At 37.3% G+C, this 17,564-nt stretch overlaps 2 protein-coding genes across 2 annotated transcripts; both read left to right on the top strand.

Annotated features, from left to right (window-relative positions):
• Positions 1–589: 589 nt before the first annotated feature.
• Positions 590–4,691, top strand: LOC140322317 (ophiophagus venom factor-like). Its single transcript, XM_072398896.1, has 4 exons — positions 590–679; positions 2,026–2,212; positions 2,710–2,872; positions 4,573–4,691. The coding sequence occupies exons 1-4, from the start codon at positions 615–617 to the stop codon at positions 4,689–4,691; spliced, it is 534 nt and encodes a 177-aa protein (XP_072254997.1). The 5' UTR covers positions 590–614.
• A 4,001-nt stretch (positions 4,692–8,692) lies between these two features.
• Positions 8,693–17,329, top strand: LOC140322316 (venom factor-like). The gene is made up of 8 exons (XM_072398895.1): positions 8,693–8,842; positions 10,762–10,828; positions 11,187–11,273; positions 13,099–13,302; positions 13,959–14,034; positions 14,561–14,720; positions 16,111–16,212; positions 17,204–17,329. The coding sequence occupies exons 1-8, from the start codon at positions 8,732–8,734 to the stop codon at positions 17,327–17,329; spliced, it is 933 nt and encodes a 310-aa protein (XP_072254996.1). The 5' UTR covers positions 8,693–8,731.
• The last annotated feature ends 235 nt before the right edge of the window (positions 17,330–17,564 follow it).

The raw sequence follows: 17,564 nt of genomic DNA, 5'->3' as shown, positions 1-17,564 counted from the left end.
CCTAGTTATCAGTTCGAATCTAAAAACTTTTAATAGAAAGAAGGGACACGTGCTTTAAAATGGTCTGCCACCCTATTCTGAACTGTTCCTTTTAAACCAGTGTGCTTTAACCCATGTTAACACATTAATGTATGTGTAATATTATAAGGGAATAGGATTATTGCCTTTTTATATATATTGCACTCTGCCATGAAAATAGAGATTTTCCAAAAGTTAATGGGATAAGAAAAATAGTGTTGTGTGTTTATACATGATGCAGTTTTTCACACCCCATTTGTCCATCTATAGTAAGACTTCATAATATATATATATAGCTGAATATATAGCTTTTTTATCTGCATTCCCTCCAGGATTTGTGATCAGTGTCCTCCCTGTTCTAGTATTGTGCAACTCTTTCATGTGTACTAACTTAGTGTAATTTCTCTGGTAATGTGATGGCCATTCTTGTATTTGTTAAGCAGGCTTTTGTTTGCTTCTTTCTTGTCATTTAAATCTCACAATGTCTCTCTCAGTTACTGATTAAACAGATTATTTAGACAGGGCTCCAGCCCTCCTCCACTGTCCCTTTATAAAGCCCCCACCATTCAGAAGCTTCTCATACCCCAAGTGGCATCATGGGGTGTAGAGCTTTGTGCCTCATTCTGCTGGGTTTCCTGTCTGGGTCCACCTATGCACAATGGTGAGTATAACTTTAACTGACTCAGACTTCCTAAATGGCAGATGAAAGTTATGAAAACTCTAGATTATTGTCACCCAGATACATATTTAGGATTGGTGGGTGCAGTTATAGCATTTCATAGGGAGCAATGTCAACCTGTTTCAATATCTACAAATGACCAGTTCCACATCAGAATTAGCATTAGAATCACCATGGGTCCTGGTACAACACATTGGAGATATCACCTAGCTTGCAAATGGTCAGCTGTTGCAACCATTTTCATTATGGAACTATTAAAAAATGTGTATGAGGGACATTTAAATTAGTGATTAATAAACTTGTGTATTAACCCAAAAACAAGCCAATCTATGGAGAATATATTATACTGTCTACAATAAAAATTTTGAGTTGTGATGATCTGGAACAACCTTGCATAGAATCTGGTTTTACTAGATGGTTTCTAGTGTCCCTTGGATATGGGTCTTTGTTTGGACACCTAAAAAATTTACATATGTAATGTTAATTATTGTTGAAAAATGCTACGCTGATGGCTTCCATATTGTGTCTTTTGGTCAGATAATGTTGGGAGTACATGGGCAATTACTGATCTCAGAGTGCAAAAAAAACACTTTTTAATACTACTACAAAAGCAGATTGGGGTAGAGTCTCACAATGTATACTTGAATGGGAATTATCTCAATTACTGAGGGATCCGTTACTTTTCCACAATACATGATGTGCACAATAGCGTGCAATGCATGGACTGCAGCCCATCACAACACATATAATGTGTATTGTGGTGTGTTGGGTTGCTAGAAAAGGGCCATGTGCTTTGTTATGCTTTGTGGTGCATTGGTTCTGTATTACTAAATAATTGGGCTGCTTTAAAATGATGCAAGTAAAAGAATGCCAATGAATGTTAAGGTGCTTATATAGGCCAGTTATAGGAAATTAAATGTAACAAATAGGTAAATTGCCAACATTTCTGTTTGTGCAACATTATATGAGGATTATAGGTTATGTATACGGTTCTGAGTCAAAGGTTGTTTATTGACTAGTTTATTCATGCCCACATTTTTTCCCTGTCACAATCACTAATTTCTACAACTACTTTTGCAAACCTATATATAATATTATAATATTTTTGGTTCTTGGTGCTATCCACCAAGATCATTATAGGGCTTTAGTCATGGGTCTTAATCCAGGACTCAGTCACCAATTAGTGACAAATCCACACATTGTATTTACCGGTAATTAAAAAAAGGTCTGAATTAAGGTATACCCCTGGGTTTATTTATTTTCTAATTCAATTTAATGTGTTTAGGGTAAAATTACAATTATAGCTTTTTAAACATTTTATCTATCAGGTGTACCCTGATCACCTCCAATGTGCTTCGGGTGGACAGCGAGGAGACCTTCTTAGTAGATGGACATGGTACAACCTTTGATGCTAATATTATTATCCAGGATTTCCCAAAGAGAAAATTTGTTATTGCTCAGGACAGAGTCTCTGTCAATTATGCCAATGGCTTTCTGGGAAAAGTCAACATCTTGGTGAGTGTTTTTTCTGTGTATGAGAAGTAAATATATGGCTAAAATATGTGGACATTTTTTAAAATGATTGACTTCAGGTACTTCCATTGAAGGGTTTTTGTAATGTTACTGCATCCAACTAGGAGCACTCAGTTGTGGCAAATGTTTATGGATGGCTCCTTAAGTCTAACTTTAACAAGACATGTTAAATGTTTAGTTTGACATGATTGGTTTGAAGAAACTCAAACTGCCCTGACTTCAACCCTACAGAACAATTTTTGGATTTCGGAATGCTATTTGTGAACCAGATCTTCTCATCCAACCCCAGAACCTGATCTCACAGATGCATTGAGATCAAACTTTATGAAAGCCTTTCCAGAGGAGTGGAAGCTCTTGCAGGCACAAAGGCCAGGAGAGGAGATTCCATAATAATGCCCCCAGTTTGGAAATGAGATGCACAATAAGCTCATAAAGGTGTGACGATCAGATGCCACTCTCAGTGTTTATATTCCCACTAGGTTCCATCAACTAACCTGGATAAAGACCCAAAAAAGAAGCAGTTTGTCTACGTCAATGTGCGCTCTGGCCACTGCAACGTGGAAAAAGTTGTTCTTGTGTCCTATCAGAGCGGATATATCTTCATACAGACTGACAAACCCATCTACACCCCGGGATCACAAGGTAGGTATTACATCACCACAACAACACAATATGACAAGAGAACCTGAAAATCAAATCTGGACTTTATATGTTCTGTTTTTGGCACTTTTGGCAATTTTGCAATTTTGGCAGACATTCCCACTCTTTTGTACTTTATCTAAATCCAATATATCATTTTAGCTGAAGATTTAAAAGAAAGCACAGGAGGTATAGGGACCCAGAAAGGTTATCTGTTCTGGGAACCATGTAGGCTTTTGGTGCCTCTAGATCTCAGACGTTGACAGTGCAGTTCTGATCTGTATGTAACTCTTTATCTAAACTGAACAAATATGCCATGCTTTCACAAACCTATTTGTGGATCCTAAAGCTACGTACACACGGCAGATTTTTATCGCCCGATAATCGGCATAAAGTAAGGAAGGACTAGCATTTATGTAGCTTCTTCTTTCCTTTGTGAATTATATTACCTATTCTTCATGAAGTAAGTCTTCATCACAGATCATTTACATATACTGCAACAAGCAGCAAGAACACTTTATAACAAGTACTCCTCTGTACCTAAAACATTGTGGACAAATTTATTCTCAAAGCTCACAACACAGGCTGTGAAATCATAGCTCTTTTTCTTCTATAGAGAAAAAATCATGGCCATGTGCCAGTCCTCTACTAACAGAGAGTACATGGGGTGGATGGCTGGACTGGGAAAGGATAAGAGTAATCGTGTATGTCTTATGGAACTCATTTCCTAACATACAAAAAAAAAAAAAACATGTGAATGAGTTCACACGTATGTGTTGGTGTGGGTTTCTCTTTTGCATGTCATAACAGAGTAGTCCTGAATAAATAAAAATTCATCTCCTGGGAATTTCCCAAGTCACTATTGATGGTGATCTGCACGTCATAAAGATTTGTACTAGTGCATGCTTTCCTAACCTGCAATGGAAATGGCTTCTATCAAAATCAACAAGCATTCAATTGGAGGTTATCTTTCAAGCCTTTGACCTTCAAAATAAAGTTTGAGAGTTAGTTAGGGAAAGGCTATGTTCTTGTCTGCTCAGTTTTACAAATACATATCCACATCCCCTGAAAAAGCAAGTATTGAGAAACATGTTGGGATATTTAGGATCTTTTTGAAAAGCATATATCACTGTAAACCCATTACATTTTTTTCTTTTTTAGACCTCTGTTTTAATATATGTATACCTTTCTTGTATTAGTTTACCTCACTATATATAAGAAAAAATTAAAGTGTTTATTTTATGCGCTACTCCCTTATGATCCAAAAAAAACTTTTCTTTTTTAATAGCCCGATGCTAAATCTATCCACTCCACATTTTCTCTAATGTAAACAACCAGCAGGTATTTCTAAGCTGTTAGAAACAGACTGAAAACTTCAGAGAGTTTGTTTTTAATATTTGAAGGTGAATACATTTTCATTAAAAGCCCTAGTGATGTCATGGATTGCTTGTTCTTTAACTGTCTGTTAAGTATATGTAAATTGTTTTATGTCCATACTTGGTGTACAAGTGCATATTGAGCAGTACAATGAATGTGTTTTGCTAACTTAAGACAGGAAGTGTGTTACCAATAGGATCATCAGCTGATAAAGTAAAAAGCCTTAAAAAGTTAACTAATGCAGCCAAATCTAACTGGTAAGATACAATATCTTATATTTTCTTGCTGTGGTCACCTGTACCATTTACCTTTTTTACCGTATTTAGTTCTTTATCGGATCTTCAGTATGACCCCAGACCTGAAGCCTATCAACAAGCCGGTCGTCATAGAAATCTTGGTAGGTCCATTGCTCCTTGTCCAAAATCTTACATTTATTACTGTATAAAAGTATTCTGTAGTAGGCATTAATTCTAAAAATTATTTATTTCTTATCTTATATTATATTCCTGTATTATCTTTATTTTATTTATACTTAACTTTTTACGAGGTAGAGTGATAGCCATAGAAAGGTAAAGTAATTGTAAACATACATTTCGAAATGTATATTTCCGCTGAGGATTGCAACATAGAAGCTGCCGGTAGAGTGTGGAAAGTTTTCTATTCCATCTGGTATTTTAGCTGTAGATTAGTGAATAAGGATTCAGGAGGACAAGCCCTCAATCTGCACCTAAGCCAATTAGTGATTTTAGGAAGAGTAGCCCAGTAATACACTGGTCAATAGGTGCATAACCATGTAAATTATCTATGTCTTCCAGATATTGAACATTTACTTGGTTCTGTGGTCATATATCTATCAACCAAACATGTTTTTGCCCAATTAATGCTCCTCCCCTGACCCCCGAGTAACAGTTTGATGGTAAGAGCAGCATCAATTGGACAAAAAATGGGAATTCCCAATCACTGATTGATATATTGCTCAAAAATCAATTAGGAATGCCTTATTTTCTAATAGATTTGGTTAGATTAAATTTGTTAAATCTAACCCAAAATCAAATGTAATAGAAGCATCAACCAGTTTATGACCTGCATAGGATTTTGAGCTGTTTTATCTTAGGAAAAATTTACAAATTAATTTAAATAAAGAGAATAACAAACTAAAACAAAGACATGCCCACAGGTAGGGTACAGTAATACTGGCCCATAATAATATGCAGGTGATAAGTAAAGCAATAAAAACTAGATTTAGTTGATGCTTACTTACATATCTATGTGTAAATCCTTACATTCTTGGTGTATCTAAACAGAAGATTTTTTTTTTTTTTTGGAAAGCAGCCACTAGTAAAAAATCCTGTCCCAGTCAGAAGTGTCTCTATGCAGGGGCAGTAGTACTACTGCCAAAGTCTGACATGCTGTCTATTGAATGAGACCTATATACATGCAATCCTACAGCTCTTGCTATCTGCTATTTGGGGAAAATAAGCAGCTAGCATTCCATACCTCTGCAGAGATCACTGCTTTCCTGCAGAGACCAAGGGTTCTTCTTTGGAGCATACTGTCATGAAAAGTCTTCACATCTTCTGAGTTCATGTACTTGGAATTTCATCTACTTAGAATATTACTTAGAATATATCCCTTCTGTCCTCCCGTATCCTGATCTTCTACCATCTTGAAAAGTTGGGCCAGAATGATTTAACTCACATGGGTTTGGTGTTTGGTGCCAGCACACTTAAGGGAAGCTAGGAGTGCTGAGTAACCCTAGCAGCAAGCTCCGAGCTGCGCATGTGCCTGATTTCCAGTTTCTAATGTAGAACTTTTGTTTCACTTTAAAAAGATTTTACATTTTTATGATAATTAAACAAAATAGTGTGCTAAAGTCTGTTGAGTTGTCTACCGCTACCAAGAATCTTCTGCATCCAACATAATTTCAAAGTATCGGATACCTGGGAAAGCAGGAGTAAAGGATAATTCCTAAAAGTACAATGATCCTTTAAAGAGATTGTCCCTATATAGGAAAAAGTGATGGTGACAATATAAAACAATCACCAAACACCTAATACCTTGACAAAGCTCCCTTTCAACCTTTGCCTTATTTATAATGATCAATGACAATGGTCATGGGTATGGAGGAGCGTATGAATTTCTTTCAAGCAATAGTGGCTTAGAAGCCAATTGCTGAACTCAAGAACTATTTTATGTCTAAGAAAATATGTCAACTGACCAAAGAAGTGACATCAATATTTGACAGTGTCCACGTTGAGGTGGAGACAGAATTAGAAAAGTGAGACCAACGTATACATTTCATTTACAAAGGGCCTGAGTTATTATACTTCTACAAGACTGAAGAAGATAGACTATTAAGGAATATTTAGGGGGAACAAGCAAACCTATAATAAAACTTGTTCAGGTTTGAAAACATTTATTTTTAGGAAATTCATCCCAGGTTTGTCTTGGGGAGCCTTAATAAATTGCTGTTGCCAATTTTGCCAATTCTATTCTCACTGGTCTAGATCTGTTGGTAAATTGCATTTATTGCTTCACATGAATACAACTTGAATCTGGCTGTATTACCTTTAGATATTAGATGGCGAAGGTTCGGCTTCTCTGAAACGAGAAGACATAGTAGCAAAATAAAGCCTAACTGCCTGTTAGATCCCTTTACTAACAATCCATCCCAACCTAGTTTCCAGGATGGGTTTCAGCTGAGACAATTACACCTGATCATCCCCAGGCCTCTTTAGCGCTCCCATCTGGTCAAGAAGCTCATTGTCATTCAGTCTGGTACTTCAGCACCCCCTTCAGGTCAAAAGCAAAACTGTCCGATTACACAGAAAAAAACTCTGCATATAACATGTATCTGGGGCAAATGTACCTAACATCCTGGATGAAACCAGGATATATAAATATATATATTTTTATATATATTCAACTGATAATCCGTAAGAAAACAATTGTCCCATACTATTATAGTGTCCCATGGTTTCCAGATCACCATTTGTCTTGTTTTATTTTTGGCACATTTTATTTTGAAGTGACAATGTTTTCCTTCTGGTGATGTATAGTATAACTCTTGAGTTATACTCTTGCTTCTTGAGTTTTTTAACATTAGAGGAACCCTTACAAACAGCCAAAAAGCTCATTGGTGTCAGCTAAACTAACCTCAGAGGCACCAATTATTCATTGCTAAAGGAACCCCTAGCAATTTCTAGAGGAAACCTAGGGTTTAATGCAACCCTGGTTAAGAAACACTGGTATAACTGCTCATTTCAAATTGGAAATACGAGATAGCTCATATAGTTAGATCTACAATGAGACTGTTGCACTTCATTATATCTTTATATCATTATATGGGCAGCATGGTGGATCGGTGGTTAGTGCTTTTGCAGCGCTAGGTCCCGAATAAGAATCTCAGCCGGACACTTTCCGCATGGCGTTTGCAGGTTCTCCACATGATTGTGTGGGTTTTCTCCGGGTACTGTTCCAACATCTGAAAAACTTGCAGTTAGATTAATTGGCTTCCACCCAAAATTTACCTTAGACTGTATTAAAGACATATGACTATGGTAGGTACATTGGATTGTGGGACACTTTGAGGGACAGATAATGAAATGACTATGGACTACAGCACTGCGTAAAATGTAAATACTGTGTAATAATAATAATATTATTAATCTTTCATTTCTTCTAGGTGTTTGTCACCAACCCAGATGGCACTCCAGCACATCGTGTCCCTGTGGTAGCAGAACCGGGAAAAGTGAGAGGGGAAACATTAGAAGATGGAACAGTCCGACTGCCTATCAATACCGGCGCAGATATAAATTCTCTTCCTATAACTGTAAGACATATATTTTTTCTACACTGGCTTTTAATCTGACTAAGAATCGTCGTTCCAAGCACCTGTACTCAGCAGAAAAGGAAGTATAAAAAAATATGGCCATAGTTTAATGAATTATAATTATTTTACATTCAACTACTGCTTTTCATATTACTGGAAATTCTGTTAGATCTTTTCTAAAGTTTGGTCTTTATGTTTTTTTTTTGTTTTGTAAGGTTATCACAAATGATACAAAATTAGCAGCTAACCTACAAGCAAGTGCTACTATGACAGCCATTGCCTACCGACCTCTTGGTGGTAATTTTCTACATCTCAGTTTTGCTGGTGGAGAACTGAAAATTGGTGAAAATGCTGCTGTCAACTTCATCATCCGGAACAATAACCCAGCAGTTCAGAGCCAGATCACACACTTTAATTACATAGTAAGTGTTCTTTGAATTGTGTCTCTGCAATTTATGATATTTAAGACTCCCAACTCCTGCCAACTTTGCTCCCTTACCTTTTGCACATTATAGACACATAAACCTTTTTTTTATTTTGTGCTTTCTTGACACCATGGCAAATTACCAGTTTTTGAAAAATTATTTTTTATTTTATTTTTAATATTGAAGAGTAAATATCGGCAATTTGTGACTGTAAAAGCTTCATCATCTATGGCTATGCCCTTTATCATTGTACCATTGACCTTGGGTCTTCATGATGTGGAAGTGAAGGCTGCTGGGCAGTTCGTTGCAGATGGTGTAAGAAAGAAGCTTAATGTCGTGGTGAGTAAGAACAAATTGCACTGCTGTTTTGCCATAGTTTTCTTTAACTTATTGCCTATTAAAACTATTCCTGGTTGCTGTAAGTTTAGATCTGTGCTCCCTTTGCCCAAATCATTTTGGTTGGGTGGACTTAATCAATGCCAATATATCTTTTCTTAAAGCCTTTATAAACTTTATAAAATACAGCTTCCAATAACCAATAGACATTTTGACAGGTGTGCCGGCTTGTCGCAGTCCAATGCATATGATGGTGAGTGGGGAACAGTTGGCTGTAGTTTGCCCATGTCTGCCAACACCCCCCACCCTTACCTCCGTTACTAGTTGTGTTGTAGATCACAGTGGTTCTTGCTGTTGCAAGGATGGCAACACAACCATATTGGAGACATTGGCCCTGATTTATTAAAGCTCTCCAAGGCTGGAGAGAATACACTTTGATCAGTGAAGCTGGGTGATCCAGCAAACCTGAAATGGATCTGGTCCAGGATTCAAAACATTTGCTAGCAAATAGCAAATGATTTTAAGGAATCCATTCTAGGTTTTCTGGATCACTCAGGTTCACTGATCAAAGTGTATTCTCTCCAGCCTTGGAGAGCTTTAGTAAATCAATGCCATTGTGCTGTACCATTGTCCCACAATTAAAGAGACACTGGCCCTGATTTAATAAAGCTCTCCAAGAATGTAGAGAATACACTTTCATCAGTGAAGCTGGGTGATCCAGAAAACCTGGAATGGATCTCCTAAAAGTAATTAGCTGTTCTTTAGCAAATGTTTTTAATTCTGTACCAGATCCAATACAGGTTTGCTTCACTGATGAAAGTGCATCCTTTCCAACCTTGGAGAGCTTTAATAAATCAGGCCCACTGTGTGGAAGCTGTTGGTGGTGCCTACAAAAAAAATGTCCTATAATTCACTGCACTGTGTATTATTATGAATGGGGGTGTTTACACGGCACAAAGGAGTGGCTACAAAAGAAGATACTCTGAAAGAAACATGAATTGTAGCCACAGACATGAAAATGATGCAGTTCTTTGCAAAGGATAGTTATAGGTAGTTATGGGAATCAATTTAACACATATTTTTAGAAAAGCTCAATGAATGAATGTATCATTGTAATGCGCCTGGGCACACAAATCACAACCAACTCCAGGAAGTATTTTCAACAACCTTTATTGGGTAATCTAGGTACAGGCTGAGGTCAAACACTAAATAATCAATCTGATAAAGTGAAGTACAGAAGGATGAGGCAGAAGGTGTAGCAAGGGACCATCCGAAGTCAGGGCAGGCAGAATTCATTCAAGTCAATAATTAGACCAGGTTGAGGTGGGTAATAAGTATGAGCTGATAACAAGACATGAGGGAAGAAAACAGAGGTTAACATGGAAATCCAACAGAAGAATGCACCCAAGCACACTGTAACACAGAGTCTAAAATGGGCAAGGGTGCAAATCACAGGGTCTCATTAAATGGGTAGAGTGCCCAATCACATTGCGCCACCTGGTTTGGCCAAAGTAAATTCAAACTAAACATGCCCCGGCCCACGGCGAGGCAGCTGGCTGCTTCTTCCTTTGAGGGGTGCGTATAGTAGTGCACGCCTCCTATAGCAGGACCCCCTGGCCATGCTGTGCTGTGCACCCCCGCAGGAATGCTGTGAGCGTGTGCAGCACTGTGCACATCTGCAGGGATGCAGGGGATGCCATTTGGCTGAAGAGTAGTTTGGCCGGGACAGATCCCCCGCCAGAGAGTGGAGACACGTTGAGAGCGATCCCTGGGTCGCCACGAGTGAGGACGACGCGGGATTGCTGGTGGGGTAAGAACCTTACAATCATTAAGACAAAAAGCAAATATGAATCTAGTTTTTTTTTGTATAATAATGACACTTTCTAATAACTTTTGTGTTTTCTTTATGTGTTTTGTTATAGCCGGAAGGAAGACGGGTTGTGCAGACCCTAAAAAATGTTGTTTTGGATCCAGAAGAAAGAGGAAGAGGTCTATAAATATAAATAAAATATGTTCCTTCTGCATTTGTTTTTTATAATACAACATCCACGTGAGAATAGAATAACATAGGCATGCAATCACCCACTGTATTCTTGAATTTATCCTTATTTTACACATGAACTAAATTATTAGTTCATATAACACTTCAGTTACCCCCAGGGACTTCATAAAGACTAAGAAGGAGAATTGGTGAATATTCATTTTCTGATCCTCCTTCTTGCACATGAACATGGAAACCAGTGATTTGGGGAGGTGTTACTATAAAACAATTAATCACAAGCTGCATTGTTGAGTTGATGAGTTGATGTTGAATTGTTCAATGTTTCATATTGTTAATATTTTGCAGCTGGAGTACAGGAGGAGCTGGTCAAAGCCGTGGATCCCAAAAATATTGTTCCAAATACACCAATTGAAACCATTGTTACTGTCCAGGGTAAGTGTTCCGTAAGCAATTTTTGTATAGCGAAAAACAAAACTGAGCTGCACTCTTGGAGGAACAAACACATCTATGAACAGTGTTGGGGGGGCTTAATGCTAATAGTCATTTACATGCAGAAAAATTCAATTCCAGAGCCCAGTATGCCTCATCATCACACTTCACAACATTGCTGGTAGATGGGAAGCCGAGAAAAAGATATCACAACCCCTTCATCCCTTCCAAAGTTTGGATTTGTCAATTTTAGTGGAGGAGGGTGGGGTTTAGGGTAAATTGCCCAATGCTCCCCCTTGCTTCAAGGATCTAACTGACTTAATTGCAAGATGTGTATGGAGCTGTAATCCTGTTCTTTTAAGACCCCCTTTCATTTATGCCCAGGGTCCAATTTTATCTAAAGCTGTCGCTGCCCCCTGAAGAAAGTTCATGGTTGAACCTAACAAATGCCTGTTGGCCACATTACATTTCAAGGTCACATGATCTGCTCCCCTCTATTCATGGACATCTCTCCTTAGCACTAAGTTTAGAAGCACAACAGGCTTCAAGTGGAACTAAAGTGAAAAACTAAATACTGCAAGCAACCAGGTACTTATTGCAGAATTGAGAGGTGATGTTCCTACTGCAATACAATACATTTATCTGCCTGATCTCATTTTTTTTTACACTCGCCTGTCCATGCTTTATTGTGAGTGCCACCATCTTCCCCTGTCTTCTTCCGGGATCAGGATCTTCTGCCATTTCAATTGGCCAGGTGGGTTAAGATATAACTGCTGTGTCCCACTACATTTGGATCCACTTTATTATCAGGGGGTCTTCAATTTATAATTGGGCCATAAAATGCAGGTTGAGGTGTTGAGTAATAATGCAGAGTGCAGCAAAAGGTAGATAATGATATTGGCTTGTTATTGTTCATACACAGCTCAAATTAACCTGGAGCTTCTGGACCTTTTTGGTGGCTGTATTGATCAGTGGAATATTTTTTTGGTTGAGGCCAAAAATCCTCCATGGAACAATAAGGATCAGAAAAGGATGGCAATTAGTCCCAAGGCACTTCCATGACTTACAGAAGTGCAGATACTTTTTACATCTATCCCTTCCTTTTCTAAGATAGCCCAGTTTGTTTTGCTGGGTTTTACTTTCACTAATTGTTATTAACATTTAAAAAAAGTAAAGGTACATAGGTCTAGACAGAGTAAAAAAAAAACAAAAAACATTACTGACTTATTTGCATAAAATGGAGAAAAAACAACAAAATACTGAACAGAGAACAGGAAGTGAACTTTTTGCCCATATGGAACAATTCCATAGATATCCTCCTATGTCAATTGTTCATCCAAAAGATCTATATATTTAACAAATATAGATGATAACCCATAACAGAGACCATCGATCTCTGAGAACAGAGAACAAGCTTCATATGATATAACATCTAAATGGCCCATGGGTTGAGGCATTTGCCAAAAAGACTATAAATGAGAGGAATGTAGATTGTGAGCAAGAAGAAGAGCCTGCAGATTTACTATGGAGAAAACAACAAACAGAAGAAAAAAGAGAAAGGGGAGAAGGTTTTTTACTTGTGGTTGAACACTAGGTTACCCAAAATAGTGAATCCAAGGGTCCCAGGTTCTGGGAAATAAAGCTGTTTTGTTTGCAAGCATACAGGTCACTTTATCATTAACTACAATCCAGTAAAATTTCAGCTTGACCAAATCCTGGTGCCTTATTTTATTAACCTAATGATACTCTAGAAGGATATGGGATCATTCCTGGGGTAAAGGTCACATTCCCAGAGAGTAGCTTTCACTCAAATATTTGCATTTCACAGGGACAGAAATTAGCCAACTGGTGGGGAAATCCATTGACGGAGCCAATCTGAATCACTTGATCACACATCCATTTGGTTGTGGAGAACAGAACATGATGAGCATGACTCCCACCGTAATTGCAGCTCATTATCTGGATGCTACCGGTGACTGGGAGAAAGTAGGTGTAGAACGCAGATCAGAAGCCATCAAGCACATGAATAATGGTGAGTGCAATTTTCATGTGGGCTGTGGGGAAAAAGGTCTATTTTGAACACCTTTAAAACTCATCATGGGTAAACTTGGGTGATCCAGTAAGCCTTGTATGGATCTAGTCCAGGATTAAAAACATTTGGCAAAACATTTGGCAAGTAATAGCAAATGATTATAGTACCCGTGTGTTTACCCATTGCCAAAGTGCCCCATAACCTAACCTTTTCCTAAAAGATGACACGTAAGCCAATGATTTTGAAAAAAGACAAAGTTTTACTGAATTAGAAAAAGTAAAAAAATGGAACACTAAAAACAGAATATGTAAATGTACTATGGAAACTTCAGCCCATTTCTATCTTTTCTATTTTTTTTTCTGCAACTTTTTTTCATATATTGTTTCCCCAGCATTATTTAAATATATTAAAAATATTATAGTAAAATAAAAGCTCTGGTTGAAATACTTTTGCCTCATGGAGGGCAATATCAACAATATATAATTTGTTTATAATATATGCTTTGGGATGTGGTATACCTGTACATTGTTGTTGGAATTTTTTTCATTAAAAAAAACTGCAATGCAAACAATCTAAGAAACTTTGTTTTATGCCACACTTGATTGTATCATGTTTTTTGATTTTTTTTTCTTTTTTACTTATTTATTTGGAAACAGGTTTAGCCAATCAGTTGACACACCGAAAAACAGATGCATCCTATGGTTTATGGATTCATACTCCATCAAGCACATGGTAATAGAGACAATTCACTGTACTTTGCATCATATATTTTAGTTTAAGCTTGAAAGCCAGCTAAACCGTGTGAAGAAAGAATGTGAAAGAGTTACTACAAGCCCCTATCGGGTTTTTATTGCTTGCAGTTCCAAAAACCCCCAGTGTAACACCAGCAAATCCTCCTACTTGGGCTTATGGTTACTTGTGCTGATCCCCACAGCCTTTTTATGCTTGAAAAAAACAACTCTTAGTGTGAGCATCTGAGCAGTCAGTTACCTATTTTTATCTTCTTACCTGCCTAATTTTACTCCCTATTTGCTTAGTTATCTCCTCCTTCTTAAAGTGACTCTTTCTGTGCTTATTTTGTCCCCTCCCCCGCTCAACATGACTCCACCTGTGCTTATTCTGTCCCCTCCCCTACTTAACCTGACTTCACATGTGCTTATTATGTTTACTTTTCTACTTAAAGTGACAACCCGCTAGGATATGAGTCCTCTCTCGGGGTCTCTGATTTGCTACTATTGATTTGACATGTCTTCCACAGGCTCACTGGTTATGTTGTGAAAGTTTTTGCTTTAGCTAATGAGTTCATCAACATTGAGAAAAGTGTACTGTGCGACTCTGTAAAATGGCTTGTATTGGAGAAGCAGAAACCAGATGGTTTATTTGAGGAAAATTACCCAGTATACAATCAGGAGATGGTGGTATGTAACTTTTACATATGCATATGTACTCTTTTGTGTATATTACAATTGCTATTTTGTGAGCATACATGAAATCTGTAGTTGTGGCAGCTTTTGTACTTTAAACAGAAAGAGCATGAAGTGTGAAGAAACATGTTTAACTGTTTGCTTATGTATACTATTATAAATGCAGATGTATTTTAGCCACCAGTGATCTGTATTTTATTGTATTTGTTTATCATACAATATCTAGGATATACCATCAGCTACATATGTTATTCTTGGACAATTTGAGAAGCAGCTGGGTACCTTTTGCATAAATGTTTCTATCATTGGTACCCAGCTACTGATCTCTCTACAATTTCTCCTAAGGTTTGTATGTTCAAAGTACACCTGTCATTTCAGTACAAGTTCTAAACAGACCGTTACAAAATCCATGGTATGATAGTATAATTCCATAAATTACAACACATTGATTATCATGTTATTGCATATCTGATGAATGTACAAGGTGGTAGCTTCAATTACCTTTCCAGCCCAGGTGAACCTGATAGTGAGGACAAGTGGCACATGGGCATCCAAGGGGCATATATGCTCACAGCAATAGTGTAGTCTGAACCCCAGGGCTTTTATAGATTTTCAAAAGATACAGATACAGATACCAGAGGTTTTTCAATGGCAAGTGCATGCATGCAAACCAATAAACAGGATTAGTCAACAATGTGCCGAAACAGAAGGCGAAGATAATCTCAAGTGGACAGCCAGAGTCGGTAACTTGTGAGCAGTATATTACAAAAGTATATTCCATAGGTAAGTCAAAAAGGTAAGCTGGGTCAGCACAATGGGCCTGATTAGGTCATAAAAGTTTAAATCTATTATCTGGATGCTACCGGTGACTGGGAGAAAATAGGTGTATAATGCAGAAAAAAAGCCATCAATAATTGTTAGAAATAAATGTCTGTTATTTTCTTGTGGGCTGTGGGGAACCAAGTCTACATTGGACCGCCTTTAAACTCATCATTACTGCTTCTTGTATATTATGGGCTTGATTTATCAAAGTTCTCCAAGACTGGAGAAGATAGACTATCAAGAGAGAACCTAGGTGATCCAGCAAAACTTAAATGGACCTGGTCTAGGATTAAAAACATTTGCCAACTAATAGCAAATCATTTTTAAGAAATTCATTCCATCAAGTTTGCTAGCTCATCCAGGTTCACCCATGATAGCTATTGTTTCCAGTTTTGATAGCTTCAATAAATCAGGCCCAATGTATCCAAGATCAAAGGTCAGCTACAGGTCGCTAAAAAAAAGTAAGCACTGGGATTTTGCCTAATTTTATGTGCAAATGTAACTTCAAATATTTCATTATATAATAATACAAAATATTGTATTTTATGTTTCTTTTGCACAGGGAGGTATTACGAAAGGAGCTGTTGATTTAGATTCTACGCTTACCGCATTCATTAGTATTGCTATGCTGGAAAGTGAGAAAACCTGTACTGGTTATGTAAATGTAAGTAGTTAATCTTTTTACTGTAATGTTCCTTCCCCCATTCACTTATGACTGTCATAATAAATACACTCATTGATTGTGTGAATACCTTGAAGTCTATCCAAACTTTTAATTTTCTTCAGGAACGGACCCCTATAGCAAAAATGTAAACTCTCACTGTTGAAAACCCCTTTTTTATATGGTTCCATACAATCCAACACTCTTTCAAGACTTCTTCTTCTTCTGTACGCCTACTCTACTGACAACGCACATTTTGGGATTTTCTTTCACTGTGGGCCTGATGTATTAAAGCTCTGCAAGGCTGGAGAGGATATACTTTCATCCAGCAAACCATGAATGGATCTGGTCAATGATTGAAAACATTTGCTAGTAGTAACATTTACAAGTAGCAAATTATTTTAAAGAAATCCATTCCAGGTTTGCTGGATCACCAAAATTTACTGGTAAAAGCGTATTAAAAAGTGCTTTTTTAAATCAGGCCGTTTAAGTCTTGGTAGATACTGTAACCAATGCATAAAATTATATATTTATATTTCACCAGAAAGGTCATAAACACAAAAAAAGACAGATGAAGATAATGATGTTAAAGGGAAAGTTAAGGTGGATGGGCAAAGAGTTGGATATAAAAACAGTTGGTCTATCATACGGTGATAAAGGTCTGGGTGAAAAAAGGCATAATTAATAATATTTATGGATGTATTTATGGACAGCTAATCTAAAAAATAGATGGGTGGAATGATAAAATGGTGTGTTCACCAAAAGGGGATTATAAGGGCAGATAAATAAAACTATTGGTGCATATGTGTGGATAAAGCATGTGCGCAGGGTTGGGTAGACGGATGGGTAATTATGAAAGTAGATGGTTAAAATGTTGGCTGGGTAGATGAAAAAGTAATAAGGCAGATAGATGTACTTTAAGAAAAGGCAGTAGATACTAAATATACCCATCATCTTGTTTTACATTATGTTATTCCATTATTTTGTTTTACAGAACCTGCGGAGCTCCATTGACAGAGCCATAGGATACATATTTTCCACTTCCCATTTTCCAATAATGATTATAGTTTGTTTAAGTCATAAAGCAATTAGCAGAAACATAAGCACCTATTACTTGTGATGCCATAACTCTCTCCCTGCATAAGGTCATGGCAGTCCATTGCAAATTTGAAAAGTGTGAAAGGTGAGCCTTGCTTAAAAGTTAAAGCAAGTACAATTTGAAGGAGTATCATCATTTTAGCTGTTATTCATGTGTTAGCCTCGAGTAAGAGACCAGCATGTCTATATGTCATATATCTAGATTATCCAATATTTAGCAGGCCCCAAAGGAACAATTATGAAACATTCATTTTTAG

The sequence above is a fragment of the Pyxicephalus adspersus genome, chromosome 2 (genome assembly GCF_032062135.1).
Source record: "Pyxicephalus adspersus chromosome 2, UCB_Pads_2.0, whole genome shotgun sequence".
In the NCBI taxonomy this organism is placed as follows: domain Eukaryota; kingdom Metazoa; phylum Chordata; class Amphibia; order Anura; family Pyxicephalidae; genus Pyxicephalus; species Pyxicephalus adspersus.
The sequence above is the reverse complement of the archived record's forward strand: the minus strand, read 5'-3'. Positions and strand labels throughout refer to the sequence as shown.

Excerpts from the sequence above, each read along its gene's own strand:
- LOC140322317 (XM_072398896.1), top strand. The coding sequence starts at position 615 with ATGGGGTGTAGAGCTTTGTGCCTCATTCTGCTGGGTTTCCTGTCTGGG. Across the intron at positions 680-2,025 it reads GGGTCCACCTATGCACAATG|GTGTACCCTGATCACCTCCA; the intron begins GTGAGTATAACT and ends TTTATCTATCAG. Across the intron at positions 2,213-2,709 it reads TGGGAAAAGTCAACATCTTG|GTTCCATCAACTAACCTGGA; the intron begins GTGAGTGTTTTT and ends TATTCCCACTAG.
- LOC140322316 (XM_072398895.1), top strand. The coding sequence starts at position 8,732 with ATGGCTATGCCCTTTATCATTGTACCATTGACCTTGGGTCTTCATGAT. Across the intron at positions 10,829-11,186 it reads TCCAGAAGAAAGAGGAAGAG|CTGGAGTACAGGAGGAGCTG; the intron begins GTCTATAAATAT and ends AATATTTTGCAG. Across the intron at positions 11,274-13,098 it reads AACCATTGTTACTGTCCAGG|GGACAGAAATTAGCCAACTG; the intron begins GTAAGTGTTCCG and ends TGCATTTCACAG.